The sequence below is a fragment of the Aethalodelphis obliquidens genome, unplaced genomic scaffold (assembly GCF_003676395.1).
Source record: "Aethalodelphis obliquidens isolate GAN/ISIS:26980383/991018 unplaced genomic scaffold, ASM367639v1 scaffold22, whole genome shotgun sequence".
In the NCBI taxonomy this organism is placed as follows: Eukaryota; Metazoa; Chordata; class Mammalia; order Artiodactyla; family Delphinidae; genus Aethalodelphis; species Aethalodelphis obliquidens.
Genome location: NW_020837966.1, coordinates 150,789 through 169,279, shown reverse-complemented (window position 1 = coordinate 169,279; position 18,491 = coordinate 150,789). Strand labels below are relative to the sequence as shown.

The 18,491-nt window shown below is 57.1% G+C and overlaps 1 protein-coding gene across 6 annotated transcripts in view; it reads left to right on the top strand.

The window, feature by feature from the left end:
- CACNA2D2 (calcium voltage-gated channel auxiliary subunit alpha2delta 2) overlaps positions 1-18,491 on the top strand; it is a 141,788-nt gene that overhangs the window by 64,831 nt on the left and 58,466 nt on the right. For all 6 annotated transcript variants that reach the window (XM_027120887.1, XM_027120884.1, XM_027120886.1 and 3 more), the window contains exon 3: positions 2,981-3,097. In XM_027120887.1, the coding sequence (XP_026976688.1) occupies positions 2,981-3,097 (117 nt within the window). The remainder of the gene's footprint in view (positions 1-2,980; positions 3,098-18,491) is intronic.

Sequence of the window (18,491 nt, the reverse complement as noted above, 5' to 3'; positions counted from 1 at the left end):
ACCTAGAGGCCTGCATGCAAGTGCCAGGTCAGTGAGCTGGAGAGGCCTCGAATGCTGGCACCAGGGCCCAGCAGAAGGATGTCATGGTGGGTCTTTGGGTAGACCCAGGAAGAACGCATGGCAGATGCAGCCCCAGGCTCCAAGGGACAGCACACCTGCAGGCAAAAGTGGTGGAGTCAGACCGAGGTCACACTGGCTCCAGAGCTCTGCTCCTGAACATGGAATTGGGCATATGCGTTGGCTGAGGGTCCACTGCACACAGGCCTGCTGCCTGGGGAGAGATGGAAGGGAGCTGGCCATAGCTGTACACTATCCATGGTGTCCCTGTGTCTAGGCTCCCCTGTTATCACCACCAGGGCCGAGGCCAAGGTGCTGGGGACAAAGACAGGATAGCTGATGGAGGGGGTGCTGTCCAAGGAATCCCTGGGTGGGGCTGGAGGGGGCCAGACCCAGGGAGGCCAAGGCTGCCTGCCCAGGAATGGGAGCCAATGACTTTGGATCCTAGGTGTGCAGATCTAGCCAGGAGAGAGTGGAGGCAGGGAGGGGACTGTGATTCCTTCTGCAGAATTCTGGTGATCCTAAACAATAGCAGTAGTGACGATAGTATAGGCTCCTCGTGGCATGAATCTTTTGGTCCTTGGTCCGCCTGTGAGGGGAGGACTGCCGTTCTCTCATTTAATAGATCGGACACTGAGGTTCAGAGATGGGGTATTTCTTAGCAGGGTCCCTGCTTCCAAGCCCTTGCATCAACTGTCAGGGTCCTCGGGTGTGACCCTGCCACCTGGAAACCCGCTCCCTCTGCAGCCCCTGAGCCCTGGTTCAGTCACCATGCCAGGTTGCAACGGGCATCCTGGACCCAAAGGGGAGGGACCCCCAGGTTCCCTAAGGAGAGTTGTCAGGAGGCTGCATGGTCCAGCTTCCAATACTGGGGCTGCCGCCACTATGGACGGCCCTGATTGGGGCACCTGGGAATGACCTTGACAGGGGAGTCAGTTATGGAAACTTTATCCCCTGCCCTGAGAAGCCAGGTGGCTGCGCCCCCTGCTGACGCCAGTGGGCCGCGGTGTGCTCAGCCGAGGTTTCAGCCGATGTGGCTGAGACGAGGCCTCAACACACCCAGGGGCAATGGTCCAAGATTGGGAAAGGGTGCATTTTTAATGTCTTGAAACCTGGGAAGAAGATGTCAGGGAGGATGGGTGACTGGTTTTTCCACTCACAGTCGTGTGGCCTTGACCTGTCCTCTCCTATTTCTGAACCTCGGTTTCCCCAACTGTGGGCACCAGGCACCAGGCTCCCTGCATTTCTCAGTGATCCCCAGGGTCTGACCCCTCCTTGGCCTCGGCCTCCATCGCTGTCTTCTATCCGGGGGCCTCTGTCCTGAGGCAGGCCCTGGGGGGCCCAGGGAACAGCCTGGCCTGGTGCCCACTTGGGGCCTCCATCCTCCCTGGCCGTGTAGCCAGGTCTGCGACTCGCCCTGTAATCGCTGCTTCTCTGTGGGAAGGAGCGACTTCACCACAAATTATTTTGTTCCAAGAGAAGGACAAAAAGAAAAGAGATGCCGGAGGGATGGGGGGCGGTGGGAGGAGGAGATTGCCTGAGCCAGCTTTGAGCGGTGCTTTAACCCTTGCACTGCCAGGCGCTGGGTGGGCAGCAGAGCAAGGGCTCTGGAGGCACCTGGTCCCCCACCTCCTCCCTCTGTCAGATGCCAGAGGCCTTTATCTCCCCTCATCTGGCTGTCACTCTACCGACCTTATCTCCCCTGCCTGTCTGTCTCTCATCGGCGGCCTCTCCCACCTCCTTATCTCCTCCTCGTCACCTCCTCTTTGTGTCTCTGCACATCCCTCCACTTCTGCACAGCCTGATGGCAAAGTCTGGTGGCAGCAGCTCAGTTGTGGCGACTCGCCTGTGACCTCTGGTGAAGGAGCCAGCTTGCAGCACAGACTTCCTGGGGTAACCTGGATGGACACATGGACTCATTCAGGCTCAGAGGCGCATGCAGGGGTGTGCAATGCATACACACACATATGCACACACGCATGCACGTGCACACACACATGCACGTGCGCACACCCAAGACCCCAGCCATGAACAAAGACGCCCACAGAAACCTGCTTCTACAATTCCCATACGGCCCCCAGGCTTTATCTAGTGGCCCTAACCCCACCCACCCCAATACTCAGGCTCGTGCACACAGATGGATGTGCGTTGAGCCATAACACACACATTCACACATGCAGATGCAGACTGTCAGATTTACACCCCCAAGTGCATGTGTGCACAGGCTGACCCCACCGCCCCCCCAAGGAAGAAGGAGGGGGCAGATTCATTCCCCCCATATGCCTCTGCCTCCCTGGTCCCTGCCCCCATATTCTGTGCCCAGAATGACAGAGGAGCCCCTAGGGGCACCCAGAGCTCCTGCAGTAGTTTCCGCAAATGCCCTGAGGGAGCACCAGCGAAAGGGGGCATGGATTCCTGAGCCTGTGTGGAGAGGTGGCTGTGTGTGTGATGCATGTGTGAGCGTGTGGGTTTATGTACACACGTGGGCGTGAGAGCATCTTCTTGTTGGTATGTGGTGTACAACGTGTGTCTGTTGGCTCCATCTCCCCCGGACACCCTGCCTCCCATCCAGCCCACCCTCCCCACTCTGCTGCTCTTAGCCACCCTGAGCTGGTCAGGGAGATGCTGCTTATGGCCCCTGGAGGAGGAACCCTGAGTCCCAGAGAAGGTGGCGACAACCTTGTCCCACCAAACACACACAACCAGTGCAAGTTGTGGAGCTCATGGCCTTGCACTTCTTCCAAGTCTATCTGAGCACTGGGCCTAACCCCAGACCTCCCTGTTCTCTCTCAGTGGCCAAAGCCAGGGTTGAGGTGGGGGTGAGGACTTTCTGTGGTGAGCTATGCAGAGAGGGTATACGGGCACCATGACATGGGAATGTGGGACCACCCTGGCCTCACCCCAGGCTTCTGCTTCTTTCCAGATCTACAAAGACAACAGGAATCTGTTTGAGGTGCAGGAGAATGAGCCTCAGAAGTTGGTGGAGAAGGTGGCGGGGGACATTGAGAGCCTGCTGGACAGGAAGGTGCAGGCCCTGAAGGTAGGTGCGGTTGTTTAGGTTGAGAGAAGACCAGGCAGAGTGGCCTGCGCTGTGAGGGCAATGTCCCCACCCACCGTGAACACACAGCCCTCCTGGCCCTCTGAATTCAGGCTGGGCCATCACTGGCAGAATGTGCCACGTGGACTGTGGGCAGCTGCGGCAGGAGCAGGATAGTTTCATCTGGAGTAGGCTGCGTGAGTGGTGACCTGGGGCCTCGGGGGCCCTGTGTGGGTATGATGGCAGGCCCCACCTCTCCCTTCTGACAGGAAGGTGGGCTGCAGGCTGAGGCGGACGGAGTGTGGAGGGCCCTGAATGCCTTGCAGAGAAGGCTAAGGCCACATGATGCTGGGAGCTGGAGCTCCAATTCTGCCCACGATTTCTCCACCTCCCTCTGGGCCTTAGTCTGCCCATGTATACTGAGTGTGCCTGTGAGCTCCAAGGCACCATGGTCCTGTGAGATTACAGGACCTGCTGGTCCACCCTGACCAGGTCTCTGAAGCCCACAGACCCCGGTACTCAACCCCCCCAGGGAGAGCAGGTGGGAAAGGGCTTCTGGAGATGTAAGGTGCCCTGGGCAAGTTGTGCAGTAAAGAAAGGAGGGGGGTTCAAGCTTCCCTCAGATCAGAGGCATAACTGCTGTTGCCCAAGCCTGTGTCAGAGAGATGAGTCCATTTAAAAGGAATGAAGTACTGATACACATGACAACATGGATGAACGTGAAAACGTTACACTAAGGGAAAGAAGCTTGTCACAAAAGACCACCTATTGTGTGATCCCATTTCCGTGAAATGTCCACAATAGGCAAATCCATAGAAACGGAAAGTGCATTAGTAGTTGCCTAGGGTGGAAGGGAGGGGATAGGGAGTGTCTGCGAACGGGTACAGGATTTCTTTTGCGGGTGATGGAGATATTCTAAAATTAGATTGTGGTGATGGCTGCACAACTCTGAATACACTAAAAAAAAACACTGAATTGTATACTTTATGTGGGTGAATATTACGGTATCTCAGTAAAGCAATTTTTTTTTTAAATGAGCAGGGCCTCACATGCCATGCCCAGGCTTGGGCCAGAGGCCTGGCAGGGTCAAGTCAGAGCAGCCAAACCCCCACCACATCCAGGCCCAGGGAGGGAACTGTGACCCCCTTCTCCAGGAACTGGGCCCTACTGTCCCCCTGAGATCCCCTGCCTGCCCCTGTGGGACCTGGGATCATGGACTAGGGAAAGGCTGGCCTCCTGGGACCAGAGGAGGTGGGCCCTGAGGGCCTCCCACCCAGTGTGGAGCCGGAGGACCCAGAGCTGGGCCCAGCCTGACCTTGGGGATCTCCTAGTCACAGGTGGGGACAGTTGGGGGAGTGAACTGTCATGGGGAGGAGGCAAAGCCAAACCTTCAGCTGGGCCGGCCGTCCCTGTGGGGGTCCAACAATGTCCCCCTGGTTGTAGGAACCATCTGCTTGCCTCACGTAGCCAGCACGCCATGTTCCACCTTCTTGCCTTTCCTAGAACTGGGCACCACCTGGACACTCTCCCCTCCTTTCTCCTGTTCTCTGTCTCGTAGTCTCTCTCTCCCTGCTTCATTCCAGACCCCCTATTTGCCCACTACTTCCTTGCTTTGCTGCGCTCCCCAGCCCAGGGCACAAAGTACAGGCCACCAGCCCTGAACTTGTGTCGAAACCATCTGATAGATTTGGGAAGGGGCACCCTTCATGCCTTTAGGCCTGCCTCCCACCCCAGCTTCAGGACGAGTTGCCTTGCCAGGGGGTGCTGAGTGGTGGCAGTGACAGATGCCCGACCTGCCCTCTCCATATGGAGCCCAGGGCCCAGCCCCTGCCCATCCCCTCTGAGCATCACAGGGCTGGAGTCGTTCCCCAAGCTTCTTTCCCCACTCCTCGAGGAACAGGCAACCCTGACAGCTTGAGGGTGGGAGAACCCAAAGCCCGGGGTCCCGACCTGAACTCTCTCCCTATACCCCACATGGCAGACTCTGCCCGGTGAGGCAGTGCAGATGTCTGCCTCCTTCCCACTGAGTCTGCAGCCCAGGCACCCGTGGCCTGGTACCCAGTTGGTTCTCAAGGGAGGAATGATAGGAAAAGGCACTCACTGATTAGGTGCTCAGCGTGTGCTGAGTCTGTCACACGTCATTCTCACAGCAGCCCCCTGAGAGAGACACTGAGACTCGGACCTGCCATGCATTAGGCCAGGATATGGCAGAGCCAGGATTTTAACCCAGGTCACTCTGACCCTGAGCCAGGCCCTTGACTGCCCACATTAGTCCGGAGGTGTGCATGGAGCCCAGCACTCTCCTGGCCAGTGAGCTTTCCCTACTGCAGTGCCCCCAGCTCCGGGCCCAAAAGATGCTCCTGTCCATATCCCTAGGCGAAGGAGAGGACTGTCCTTTTCCTGCCTTGGTCCTAATTGTTCAAGATGAGCTTTGGTCTTAATTATGTTTTAAATTTGCTTTTAATCAAGTTCTGGCTCTTTTCTCCTTTCCCATATTTGTTTGCAGCCTGAGTACATATGGAGGGAGGAATGTTGGGGGTCTGGACCCCTCCACACTCCAGTGTCCCTCTCTCCCTAGACCCCATCCAGTAATCCAACTTAAATCCCCTTGCTCTGGTCTGGAATTTTAATGTGGGGCTTGCAAGGAGGGAACTGAGCAGCGCGGGACGGAAGTTCATTGTCTCATCTTATCAGGGATAATCAGATGTTTGTAACAGGTTTCTCCAAGCTACACAGAGTGTTTTTCCAGGCCAAGAATCAGGCAGAGCAGGCCAGGTCAGGGACTTTGCAACACAGGCAACCATCATCCCCAAGTCCAGGAAACCTGCTGGGGTCTCAGCTTAGGAAATATGGAGGGAACCTGCTAGGAACTTCTGCTATCCAGGCAGATGGGTCCTCTGAGCCAGGCCTGCTCTGTTAGGGTCTTGAGTCCCAGGAGGGGTAGGGAGGTGCCTAAGTTCTTTTTTTTAAAATTATTTATTTATTTATTTATTTATGGCTGCATTGGGTCTTTGTTGCTGCGCGCGGGCTTTCTCTAGTTGCGGCGAGCGGGAGCTACTCTTGTTTGTGGTGCGCGGGCTTCTCATTGCAGTGGCTTCTCTTGTTGCGGAGCATGGGCTCTAGGCACGTGGGCTTCAGTAGTTGTGGCACATGGGTTCAGTAGTTGTGGCTCACAGGCTCTAGTGCTCAGGCTCAGTAGTTGTGGCTCATGGGCTTAGTTGCTCCGTGGCACGTGGGATCTTCCCAGACCAGGGCTCAAACCCATGTCCCCTGCATAGGCAGGCGGATTCTTAACCACTGCGCCACCAGGGACGTCCCAGGAGATGCCTAAGTTCTTACAGCACATTGGAGGCAGAGCTGGGCCCAAATCAGGACTCTCCTGTCCTCCTAGCTGGGGCCTCTCTCAGAGCCCCTTTCTCAGAAAAGTCATCTCTTGGTTGTATTCCTTCCTCCATCCATTCTTCAACATTCACTAAAGGCCTACTGTGTGCCAGGCTGGTGCTGGGGATGCAGTGGGAAAGGACAGGCCTTGTTCCTATCTTCATGGAGCTCTCAGTCGCATCCCATCCCAGGCCTTAGTTTCTCCCTCTGTAAAATGGGGACAGGAGACTGTCCCTGCCCAGTACTTCTGGTTTCACAGCTCCAGGAGTCATCATTTATAAAGGCCACAGTGAAAACAGTGTCTCTGAAGGTTGTGCCACCTTCAGCACCATTCCTGGCACCCCTGCTGTGTGGCTCAGGGGAGAGGCCATAGGAGGAGGAGGTGAGGAGTGACCCCAGTGTGGGGCATTCCAGCCTGCTCTCAGGGGACAAGGCCAAGGGCAGTGTGGCTCAGTGGGCTTGGCTCCTGGAGAATGGGAAGCCCAGGGCCAGAGCAGCCAGACCAGAGCAGGTTCTTAAGGGACATCAGTGTGGCAGCTAGAAGCCTGAACTCAGGGACACCCTTTCACCTCCAACCTCAAATAAGCCAGAGGCAGTGAAGAGTCCTGGCTGAGATCCAGGACCCAGAGACCTTGGCTCCTGAGCTCTGCCCTCCCCACCATGCCCATGTTTCTCATGCTCCACCTCAGCTACTTCTCACTGTCCCAGGGGCCAAGACCCTTCCAGATGCCATGCCTTTGCACCTTTGCCTTCATGCAGTGTTTTTGTTTTGTTTTTTATATATGTTTATTGGAGTATAATTGCTTTACAGTGTTGTGAATCAGCTATATGTATACATATATCCCCATATCCCCTCCCTCTTGAGCCTCACCCCTCTAGGTTGTCAGAAAGCATTGAGCTCATCTCCCTGTGCTATGCAGCAGCATAGCCGTCCATTTTACATTTGGTAGTGTATATATGTCAATGCTACTCTCTCACTTCGTCCCAGCTTCCCCTTTCCCCCACTGTGTCCTCAAGTCTGTTCTCTATGTCCATGCAGTGTTTTTAACCCTGTTGGCACATTGGAGTCGCCTGCAGGGCTTTTAAATCGTGATGCCCAGGCCCCACCCCAGACCAAGTATAGCAGATTCTGTAGGGGTGGGGCTGGGCTTCAATATTTTTCAGTGGTCCGCAGATGATTCAGTGTAGATTCAGAGCTCAGGACATTTCCCCTAAAATGGCAGAAATAATTCCTTCCCACGATTACTGGCCTCTTTCTGAGTGCCTACCAAGTGTGCAGCCTAAGATGAGCCAGAACACTTCAGAACTCTGCAAATCCTCCCTACAACACAACTCTCATCCCCATTTTATATTTGAGGAAACAGCCCCAGCAAGGTTACACCACTGGCCCCAGGTCTCACAGCAAAACCAGACTACAGATCCAGGCACTTGGGCTCCAAACCCCAGATACTGCCCCTCGACATTGCCCTCCTCCATGCTACCGCTAGTGGCCACATGGCACTTGCTATCCACAGGGGGACAGGGCCAAAGGAAGAGAAGATGGGTCCCCTCTGGCAGGGGCTTGCTCTGGGATGACCTAGTGACCTTGGGCAAGTCCTTTTACCCCTGCAGCATCTTCCTTGGGCAGTGGAGACAAGACACTGAGCAGCCCTCTCAGCCCACCCCCATGTTGCCCAAATGGATGGGACAGGGGGAGGTACGTCTGTGGCTCTGGTTCTGGGGGCTCCAGTGGGCAGCGTTCCCACCATCAGTGGCCTCTCTGGGGAGCAAGCATCATTTAAAGAGTAAAATTAAAAACCCTTCTGCACACAGCCACCCTGCTTTTGCCGCTAATGGCCACTTAACCCAATTAAACTGATGCATTGTTGGCAGTGGCTGGGTCCGTTCAGGAACTGGGCTCTGGGCTGGGTGTTAGAGGAGCAGGAGGAATGAGCGAGGGAGAGAGCCAAGGGGCCAGGGCTGTGGGACAGAGCCCCCCACCCCACCCCAGTCAGGAGGGAGAACGTTCTGCCTAGCTCCCACTTACTCGCTGCTTCCTTTCTCAGGCTTCGCCTAATGCAGTATTTCTCAGTGTTGGAACTATTGACATTTTAAGCAGGATAATTCTTTGTTGTGGGGGGCTGCCCTATGCATCGTAGGATGTTAAGCAGCATCCTTGCCCTCTACCTGCTAGATGCCAGTAGTACACCACTCCCTCAGTTATAAGAACCAAAAATGTCTCCAAATGTTGCCAGATGTCCCTTGGGGGCACAGTGCCCTTTGGTTGAGAACCACAAGTCTAATGGGACAGAGAGATGCAGCCATATTAAATAGAAGCGCCATAAGCAGGGGGACATTGGGGACCTCAGAGAGGTACAGACAGAATAGAGCAGGCTTAGCAGGAGGAAGATCCCTTCAGTTCAAGGGGGTAATAGCAAGCTTGGGGCTGCCTGGAGGAGGCATCAAGGATTTGGGGGAAAAGTTCAGCATTGGGGGCAGCTGGAGGCAAGTTCAAAGCTGAGTCCACAGATGCATTCGTTGATGGGGGTTGGACAAGTAGATCGGCCCTGGGAAGACATGGCCAGGGGTATCACCTGCTGCCAAGGCCTGGCCCAGAGTAGGAGCCTCATGAACATTTGTAGAACGGATGCCAGGGCTGTGGCTGCAGGCTCTGGCTGGAGGTCAGCCTCTGGGGTCTGACTCCAGACCAGGGAAGCTCTAAACGGCACACTAATGGTGGACAGACAGGCAGGGAATTCTCTAGCATTGGCTGCCTCCACCCACCCTTCTCTGGGCAATTAAAAGGTGTTTATGTGGGGCTGGCGGTGGCTTCTGCCCCCTCTCCATTACGAACATTAAGAGATCTTGACCCTTCCACTTTCCTGCTCTTGAAAGGAGCTGCAGACACGTGGAGCCAATTAGGCGTGTGCGTGGGCGCTGAGGGCCTGAGCAGCCTTTTCTCCCTGATTGCAGCGTTTACGGCTGATTATTCTCCCCTCACCCAAACAGCGTCTCCGCATCCTGGCAAGGTGCCACCGCCACCCAAAGGAGCCAGCTGGGGCCCCCAGGGATGGGGGAGTGTTGAATTAGTGAGTGGGCATCCACTGAGTGCGGATTGTGTGGGAGCCCTTAGGCACCCCTGCCTGAGAGCGACCACTCAGGAATCGGGGTCAGAGGGAGCCCCTTGGAGGAGCCTGCCTGCCTGGGTCCACTCTCCATACACCCCAGGGTCCTGGGGCTCATCATGAGCTTTGAGTAAAGATGCTACTCCCAGCAGCTGGTGGACGTGCATGTGGGACGGCCTCCCCTTCCTGCATCCCTGCCAGGTGGCTGAGAACCCAGAGACCCCTCGAAGTCCCCCCGGCTGAGCTGGCAGGACAGGGAGCTGGCTTCCCTGGAACAACGAGGAAGACAATGCAGGAGGAGCGCGACAGGGAGTGGCCGAGGATCCTCAGGGAAGATATGTCATTCCCTCCTCTTTGCCCACCTGCCCGAGCTAGTGGGGGTCAGGAAGGCCTGAGCTGTGGGTTTGGGGCTGGACTTCCCTGGTCCCGGGATTGCCCCTGTGGAGCAGGCCCCTCTCCTGGCTCCTCCTCCAAGGTGCAGGGGCCTCAGGAGGGGTCAGAAGAGCTGTGGTCATTCCTCACATCCACTATAGCCGAACGAAGGGTCTAGGGGCCTGGAGTGCGATGCCCCTGAGGCCCACAGAGCCTGGTGGATCAGCCTTACACCCACCCGCCCACCCTGCTGCTCAGTTCTCCCCCATGACTGAAGGTCAGGGGGAAAGGCTGACTGCAGCCACATCAGGCATCTTGCTTACCCTGACCGACAGCGCCCACCACCTGTGGGATGCGTGGCTGAGGCACCTCAGGCCCAAGTCTCACCCCATGGGGGGGTGTCTGAGCCTCTCCTGCCCGATGGCCCTGCTCATGATGCCACGTGCATCCCCTGGGAGCAGCAGTTAGTGTCCCTGTCATTCACTTGCTCACTCAGTTGTTAAGCAAACCTTCTCTGCTCCCAGCCTGACCCTAGGCGTGGTGCCTTTCTCCACTCACTGTGGGGCAGAATTCCTGTTTTACAGATGAGGAAACAGAGGCTCAGAGACAATGCCAGCCCAGCCACTGCCTGGCCAAGACAAGGTCACAATTCCCCCTGCTCCCCTGGCTCCTGAGCCTGTGTGCCCACCCTTCCCAGAGCTCCCAGGGATTGGGAGAAAGCAGAACCATGCTGGCTGGGGCAAAGAGAAAGAAGCCCAGGGTTGGGAAGGGAAAAGGTGAGGGTCTGCCAGGCAGAGGGCAGAGCACTAGCAAGGGCCTAAGGGCAGGACCTTGACTGGAGGACCCTGGGGAACAGCTGGTGAGGGTGGCTGGGATGGAGAGGGCTACAGATGCAGGCTGGGAATCACTGCCGTGAGTTCCCTTTTTCATACCCCTGTACCCTGCCCACCACAGGAGGGGGAATCTAGGGCGTGGGGGGTGGGTTTGGCCAAATGGAGAAAATGAACCCTGGGACCAAGGGTGATTCACTGGACTCCACTCCCCAGAGGCCTGCACTGAGGGAGGATCCTCTCCTGCTTCTGTCCACCTCCCTGGGAGTCCTAGCTGGCAATGGGGAGCAGATGCTAGGAAGCAGAGTAAAGGGCCTGCAGGTGCCACAGGGACAAGCCAGTCTAATTCAGGATCAGAGAAGTGAGAAATTTAATTGAGTTTTAATAGCGTCTGGCCCTTTGTTCTGAAATCCTTGTGTACAAGGACTGGGGGAGGTAGTGTGCATCTAAGGCAGGGTAAGCCAGTGGCCCTCCAGGATCTTAGACTTCGAGGAGACAGACAACAAGCTACGAGGTCAGTGTGCAGAACAGCTGACATGGGAGGGGCAAGTCTAAGAAGACAGCCTGGAGGAGGTGGCGTTTGAGCTGAGCCTTGGAAGATTGGGGTGGGGGATGCCCGGGATTTCCAAAGCTGGAGAAAGGGAAGAAGGAAGGCACTAAGCCCTGGCCTAACAGTGAGAGGGAGCAGAAGTGACTCAGGCTGAATCTGCTGAGATAAGGGTTGTGGGCTGGGAAGGGAGCCAGGAAGGTGCAGCCTGTGCATAACTGTTTCCACTGGTGGGGAGAGAGGATGGGAAGGTGACAAAGGCAGGGGGCAGGGCTCATCGCCTGAGTTCTGAAGTGGTCGCTGTATCTGCAAGCCTGGCCCCTTCGCTATACAGGCAGTCCTGGGAGCAGCCAGTCACCTCTCTCAGCCCATTTTCTGTGGCTTAAAATACATAGTGAGCAGTGCCTCTGCTGTGGCAGAAGAAGTGAGTCGTGGGGGTGCTGGTGGGGAGAGCACAGTGCCTTGGACCTAGCCCCAGGGTGGGGGGCTCTGGGGTGCTGAGAAGGCCTTCAAGCCCCTCATGGATCCCTCAGCTCTCTTCTCTAAGCCCACACCTGAAGGCTGGACCAGCCCCCAATACCATGGTGACCCTGGGCAGGGGCCCCCAAGGTCGACCTTGGCTCATCATGTCATGGGATACCAGTGCCTCAGGTGTCCTTTGCTTCCTTCAGCCTCTGTTTACTGAGTGCTGAGCACCTGCTGTGTACAAGTGCCATCCTAGATTACTAGGTACAAGGACAGTGTACCTGCAGGGCGCCTCTCTTGAGGAATACAGTTTGCTCAAGGTGACAGTGATGTGACCCGTGCCACAATGTATGGAGCCGGGGTGGTGAGCCCGTGGATATTGACCAGGCCTAGGGGACTTTGGGGGGAGGGGAGGGTTACTGGAGACACAGCCAGGCAGAGGAGAGTAAGGAAGAGGGTCCAAGGCAGAAAGCACAGCAAAGCACAAAGACCAGAGGTAGAGAGAGTGTGTGCGTGTTGGCATGTTCGGGCGTCTGCATGCATCTGCTGGCAGAGGGCCTCGCTGCTGGCCCGGCTCTGCAGAGCGTGTGCACAGATGCACCGTGAGGTGGGCCTTGAGGCAGAGGTGGGAATGGGCTGTGCCCAGCGCAGGTGTCGTTCCTTGGAGTCTAGCTGAGACCTCACCTAGTGACCACAACCTGCACAGTCCTGACCTTACACCACCCCTAAAAGGACCTCTGGCCAAGAGTCCCCTTCAGAAAGGTGCAACATGGCACATAATACATGTGACCAAGAGGTGGCCAAGAATTAGGGGCCTCACCCTCTGCAGTGCTGTGGCCCCCACGCTACACTTGAGTGGCACCGAGCCCTTGGCAACTCACATCCTCTGAGCCTCGGTTTTCCTGCCTGTACAGTAGAACAACAAACATAGCCTCACAGATCTGTCATCAGAGTTTATGCCCAGGCCTTGGTGACACCAACTGAGCAAGGGACGCTTATGGGGGTATGATGTGGGTTAGGCCCCAACGGACAAGACTGACCTGTGCTCCTTCAGCTCCGCCCCACATGTGGGCCAAGCCTCAACTGTAGGACCTCGTGCCAATCCTCCCCTCTCTGATCGCCTCATCAAGGGCCAGTCCCCAGCTCCTACCTCTGTGGGCCACAATGTCCAGGCTGCTCGATGCTTCCTGCCTCCTGGCACAGGCCTTGGGGCCCTTGTTTGAGAGGCTGGTCACGGTTGCCAGGCCCTTTGTTCCAGCCGTCCTGTGTTTGCCCACTCTATGCCTCGGCGAATGGGAGTTGCAGCATGTTTGCTGTGTCAACACCAGCTGGAGCCTAGTTATCAAGAAAGCCGAGGTTACGAGGCCCCATCCACCAGCTGCCCGGGTGCCTAGGCTCCAGCCCCTTCCTGGCCGGTTGGGGTGGGTGGGTGAGTGGGCAGCTCCCATTCACCCCCAGGACTGCCAGGCCTGGGCTGGGCAGGTGTTTGGAAGCAGCAAAGGCAGCCCCAGGCAGGGAACGGGACTTAGGATGGGCCGGCACAGTCTCCCCTTGGCACGGCTCAGGAGGACTTCCTGGCAGAGTCAGCCTTCAAGCCATTGAAGGCTAAGTTTGGGGCTTCTCCACTCCCTATGGAGAATCCCTTTGACCTCCCCGGTCCCAGCACCAGCCCTCTCCTCCCTGGGTTCCCAGTTATCAGATCCAGAAGTGTCAGAGGAGAGGAGGCCTGAACAGTCGGGCAGATGGACAGATGGATGGACAGGCAGTGAGACAGGGTCCAGGCAGGGGATCAGAACTCCAGGAGAGGACTCAGGGGGCCTGAGCCAGGCCAGCTGACATCCATGTGTGAACTGTGCAGGCATGGGAAGGTGGGGGAGCCACAGTTCTGGGGAAGGCAGAGATGAGCAGCCTTTAGCTGGTGGCTGGTACTGAGGGGTGCCTGTCAGAGACAGACAGGGGAACAGAGGTCAGAGAGGGGGAGCGACTTGCCCTGAGCCTGGGGAGAACTCGGGTTCCCACCCTTCAACCAAGGCTGTCCCAGCACCTGGGGGCCTGGTCAGTTGGCCACATGGCAGAGCTGAACCTTTAAACCTTACTTCTGAATGAGACCCCCACCCACTTCATCAGTAGGTTTTCCAGAAATGAGCCTTTGAGGGTGACTCACCCAGGAGACAAGAGGTCTCTGAGGCATGAACCATGCAGCTGGATCGAGAGGCAGAAGAGCTGAGTGAGGTCTCAGCTACAACACTGATGCATCAGCTGCACAGCCTTTGCTGGTGATTTCCCTTCTCTGAGTCTCAATTTCCTTATCTATAAAATGGGGGTCGGGCTTCCCTGGTGGTGCAGTGGTTGAGAGTCCGCCTGCCGATGCAGGGGACACGGGTTCGTGCCCCGGTCCGGGAAGATCCCACATGCCGCGGAGCGGCTGGGCCCGTGAGCCATGGCCGCTGAGCCTGCGCGTCCGGAGCCTGTGCTCCGCGGGGGGAGGGCCACAACGGTGAGAGGCCCGCGTACCGCCAAATAAAAAAAATGGGGTGATAAGAGTCCACCCGGCGGGATTGCCGAGAGGATCGTCTGAGGTGAGAGTTGGCCAGCTCATAAACATGTGCGTGCCATGGGGTTATCACTGTTACAGGGAGGGGGCTTGGGCCACAGGGAAGACCCCCGTCCCTTGACCTCACTTTGGGATTTCATGGAAAAGCATCCCAGTTACCTGGAAGCACAGAGAAGTGGCACTGAGGCTGAGGCTGGGGGGATGGAGAAATTTGCCTCTCAGAGGGCAGGGAAGAGCATTCTGAGAAAGGGAACAGCGTGAAGGGGCCCTGGGGGTGGGGATGGAAGAACACGCAGAGTCCATTATGGCTGCTGGATTAGGTTGGGGTAGGGGAGCAGGGCTGAGACCCTCTGAGTCTCCAATGTTCACCTGCAGGACCCCCACCACAAGCGCAAGCCCCAACCCAAAGATACAAGCTTGTTGGGGAGAGGGTAGTAGTGGAGGAGCACATGAGTGTGAGCGTGTGTGTGTGTGTGTGTGTGTGTGAGATAGAGAGAGCTCCACAATCTCCCAATGATGACACGGGCCTTTCCCCACCACCCATGTGCATACCTAGGCCTCCTTTTATCAAATATTCTTCTGCTAATCTCATCTCCCTGGGTGACTGCTGTGTAATTAGCTCATTTTGCAAAATATTGCATCTGTCATATTTTCCCCTTGCTTTTTCCTTCTCCCAGTAAACGGTAGGAGTGGACAGGGACGGGGAAGATGTCTAGGCATGGGGACACCTCATGGGTCAGCTCTGGCCCTGCCCCCTCCCTGCACACAGGGCCCCCCACATGCACCGATACATGCACAAGGCCCCCTCAACACACATCCCAGACCCAGAGCCTGGTGAGCAGATGGAGGTCAGGGAGCAGAGCCCTTCCTGTGTCAGGAGGAAAGGATGATGCAGGCCTAACCAAGCCCTGCCCTGAGGGCACCTGTGCACTACTGCTCACACCCAGGGACTGCTGAGGCCCAAGCTGGGCTCAGACTAATGAGTGGCTTTGCCCATGGTGGACATGTATATGGCAGGCAGGCTGGAGGTGAGTAGGCAGGAACGAGGCAGGATGCCACATGGCCTCTGCTTGGCACACGTGGCCATACATGGACGGACTGAGCCCCAGGTGTGCAGCAAACACTTGGTTAATAAGAACCCCAGTGATCTTTCGTTATTACCTATCTGCCCACTGTCCCCCATTAGACAAGGTCACACAGAGGGTGGGTTACCCCAAGCCCCCACACACTCCCACTCACCCACCCCAGCCAGGATCTGGTCCAGCTGTGAGATGGGGGCTGTTGGAACAGTGGACTGTGGACAGGGCACATGTGGAGACCCCCAGTGGGTCACATGTGGCCCAGGCCTTGTCCCTGACCCAGCATGACAGCTCCAGCCAGGGAGGTACCGGTGGGGTACCAGGCCTCAACCTCATCCCTGGGAGCAGAACATCCTCCCTCCCTGGCCCCAGAGGTAGGGCCAAGCAGAGGGAGCAGCACAGAGGGAGCCATCTCTGCTGAGCCCACTGCCCCCACGTCCCCCACCCCTTCCCAGATGGAAAACCAGAGGGTTCCGAGGCCTCATCTGCACTGAGAGCTCTCAGTGGCTCAGAACCTGCTGCAGCGGTAGACTCTGGGCGGCTGGAAGGATTGGGCTCAGAGCCCTCAGTTGGTGTGGCCTACTTTCCCTTGTGCCCGACCCCCACTGTCTCCCTGCCTTCTCTTGCTTTGCCTCCCTCGGGTTGTGAATTCTCTTAAACTTTTAATTAAAAACATTCTCCTTTCTCCCCCCAAGGTTTGCTTCCCTGTGATTTTCCTATTAGAAGGAGAGATGGGGGAAGGGGGCAGAGGGCAAGCAGTGGAGGCCAGGCCTTCCTGGGTCTCCATGGGGGACCCAGGAGAACCAAGGCCTGGCCCAGAGGAGGCTACTGGCTGCCCCCTGCCCTGTGTCACCCTCCCTGGCTTCCCAGCTCTGCCAAGGGAGGCATTTCTGAGGGCTCCAACCCTGGGTGCCGCAGCCAGATTTGAGGAATGGCACCAGCTCCCGAGGGCCCTTTGTGCACTCCTACCACATCCCACAGAATCACTCAAGACTACGACAGCACATGCCCAATTGCAGTACGTAGAAGGCACCCCTGTTTTCCTGTGAGAGTGCTGTGAGCTCTGTTGGTCGCAGGTCGGGGAAGTGTCCCACAGGGTTACTCATCAGGTGAGCTGCAGCCCTGGGTTGTCATGGGCCTCAGGGTCACCAACTGGGTCACAGGTGCTTCACATGTCAAATTCCCAGTTCAGTTCAGGGGTACAAGTTTAGGTCCTGATTCACAAGATCAGGGCCCGAGGGATGCTGAGGACACAGATCCCTGATGTCAGGGAACCAGAACAGCTTCTCTAATTAGGGGGCTGGAGACGGGCTGGCCTGTCCCACGCCCTGATTCTGGAGGGAGATGCCACCATGTCCTCAGGTTCCCATCTCAGAGTTGGAGCCCTCTGAATATCTGGAAGTTCTTCCTTGTGTCAGACCATGATCCCTCTTGCTGAACCCTTTCCTTGACTCCACCTCTAGAGAACTTTTAGACCTCCTTGTCCGTAAGTCCTCCCTTGCCCAGGCGACACTGAATCCCCAACTCCCCATGTTCCTGTCACCTCCCAACTTGTTTGCAGGTGAGGGCCTCCCTCTTAGGGCTTCCAGGCCCAGCCCAGAAAGCCTCCCATAAACTCACTGCCTCCTCCAGGCACACCCCCACGTCCCATCCTGAGATGCTGCCACAGCAGGTCGTACCTCTCCCACCTCCAGAGGCCAGGCTCCCACCTAGCCCCCAAAGGCCAAGGGATTCCAACCAGGCCCGAGCCAGGGGAGGAGCAGGGACATCGCTAGCAGGGCCTGCGCCTCCATGGGGCCCACCCCATACCCTCTCACCTCATTCTCCCACTCCAGCCTGCAGCAGTGGCAGGGGACACCACTGGCCTTCATGGGGTCATCAGGATGCCCCAGAGAAGGGGCTGCGATGAGGGCATTGAGGGGCTAGGACACTCGCCTCCTGGGCTGCCCTCAGCACCCTCCTGACACTCCCTGCATGTGTCCTGCTTCACAGACCTGGAGGCCACGCCAACTGACCCTGGGAACACTCAGGGAGACATCCCCACAGTGGTGGGTGGGGCCATGGCAGGATTTGGGGAATTGGCTGGGAGAAGGGGTGGGCAGGCCAGATGGGGATACAACATAAGCAAAGGCAGGAAGGGGCTCTGAGCAGGGACTGGTTGCAGGTGGGGGCAGTGCAGGGCCAGCAAAGTAGAAATGGCAGTGGGAGGCCTCGAACCCCAGGCACAGGGATCTAGACCCCAGGCACCGGAAGCCCTGGCAGCCTCTTGAGTAAGACGGGTATTACTCACTTTACAGCATATGTTGAGCACCTGCTGTGTGCCAGTGCCTGTGTTGTGGCCTGACCCAGCCCCCAGGCAGTGCCCACTTCCCCTACAGATGCTCTGTGGCTCTGGGATGGCAGAGTAGGGGTGACCTTAGGGGAGGAGCCTGTGCATGCCCCACGGGCCAGGGGGATGAGGGGTGGTATAGCCTCTTCCGGCTAATAGGAGCAAAAGTATGGTCCTGCCTCTCACTGCCGTCTCCTCCTGCCTTGCTTCTCCACAGGACCCATTCAGTTCCAAAGGTGATACAGATAGGGATGGAGGGCTTTTCCTCCCATCACAACACATCTCAATGCTCCCTGAACCTGTCATGCCAGGCTCCACTCATGCATTCATTCCCCAAGTACACACCTGTGTCTACTGTACACCAGGCCCTGTGCTGGCTGCTGGGAACTTCACAGTGACAGAGGCAAACCTGGTCCTGCCTTCTGAGACCTTGTGGTCCAGATGGAAGGCAGAGGGTAGACAAGTAATGTGAGGATGTGTAATGGGGTGTCAGAGGACCATCACAGCATGGAGGCCAGGGGCATGTGTCAGCACCCCTGCCCCCCTCCACAAATGCAAACCTGGAGCGTGAGCAGGAGTGAAGGCAGTGAGAAGGAGGAGACAGCCCTTCCTCCTGGCTCAGGGTGGAGCCCCATCTCCCCGCCAGGGACACAGCTTCCTGAGCATCAGTGGGGTCTCCCGTGCCCCTGCTGGGAGCCTGAGTGGGCAGGAGCATCCCCCAAGCTCTGCAGACACC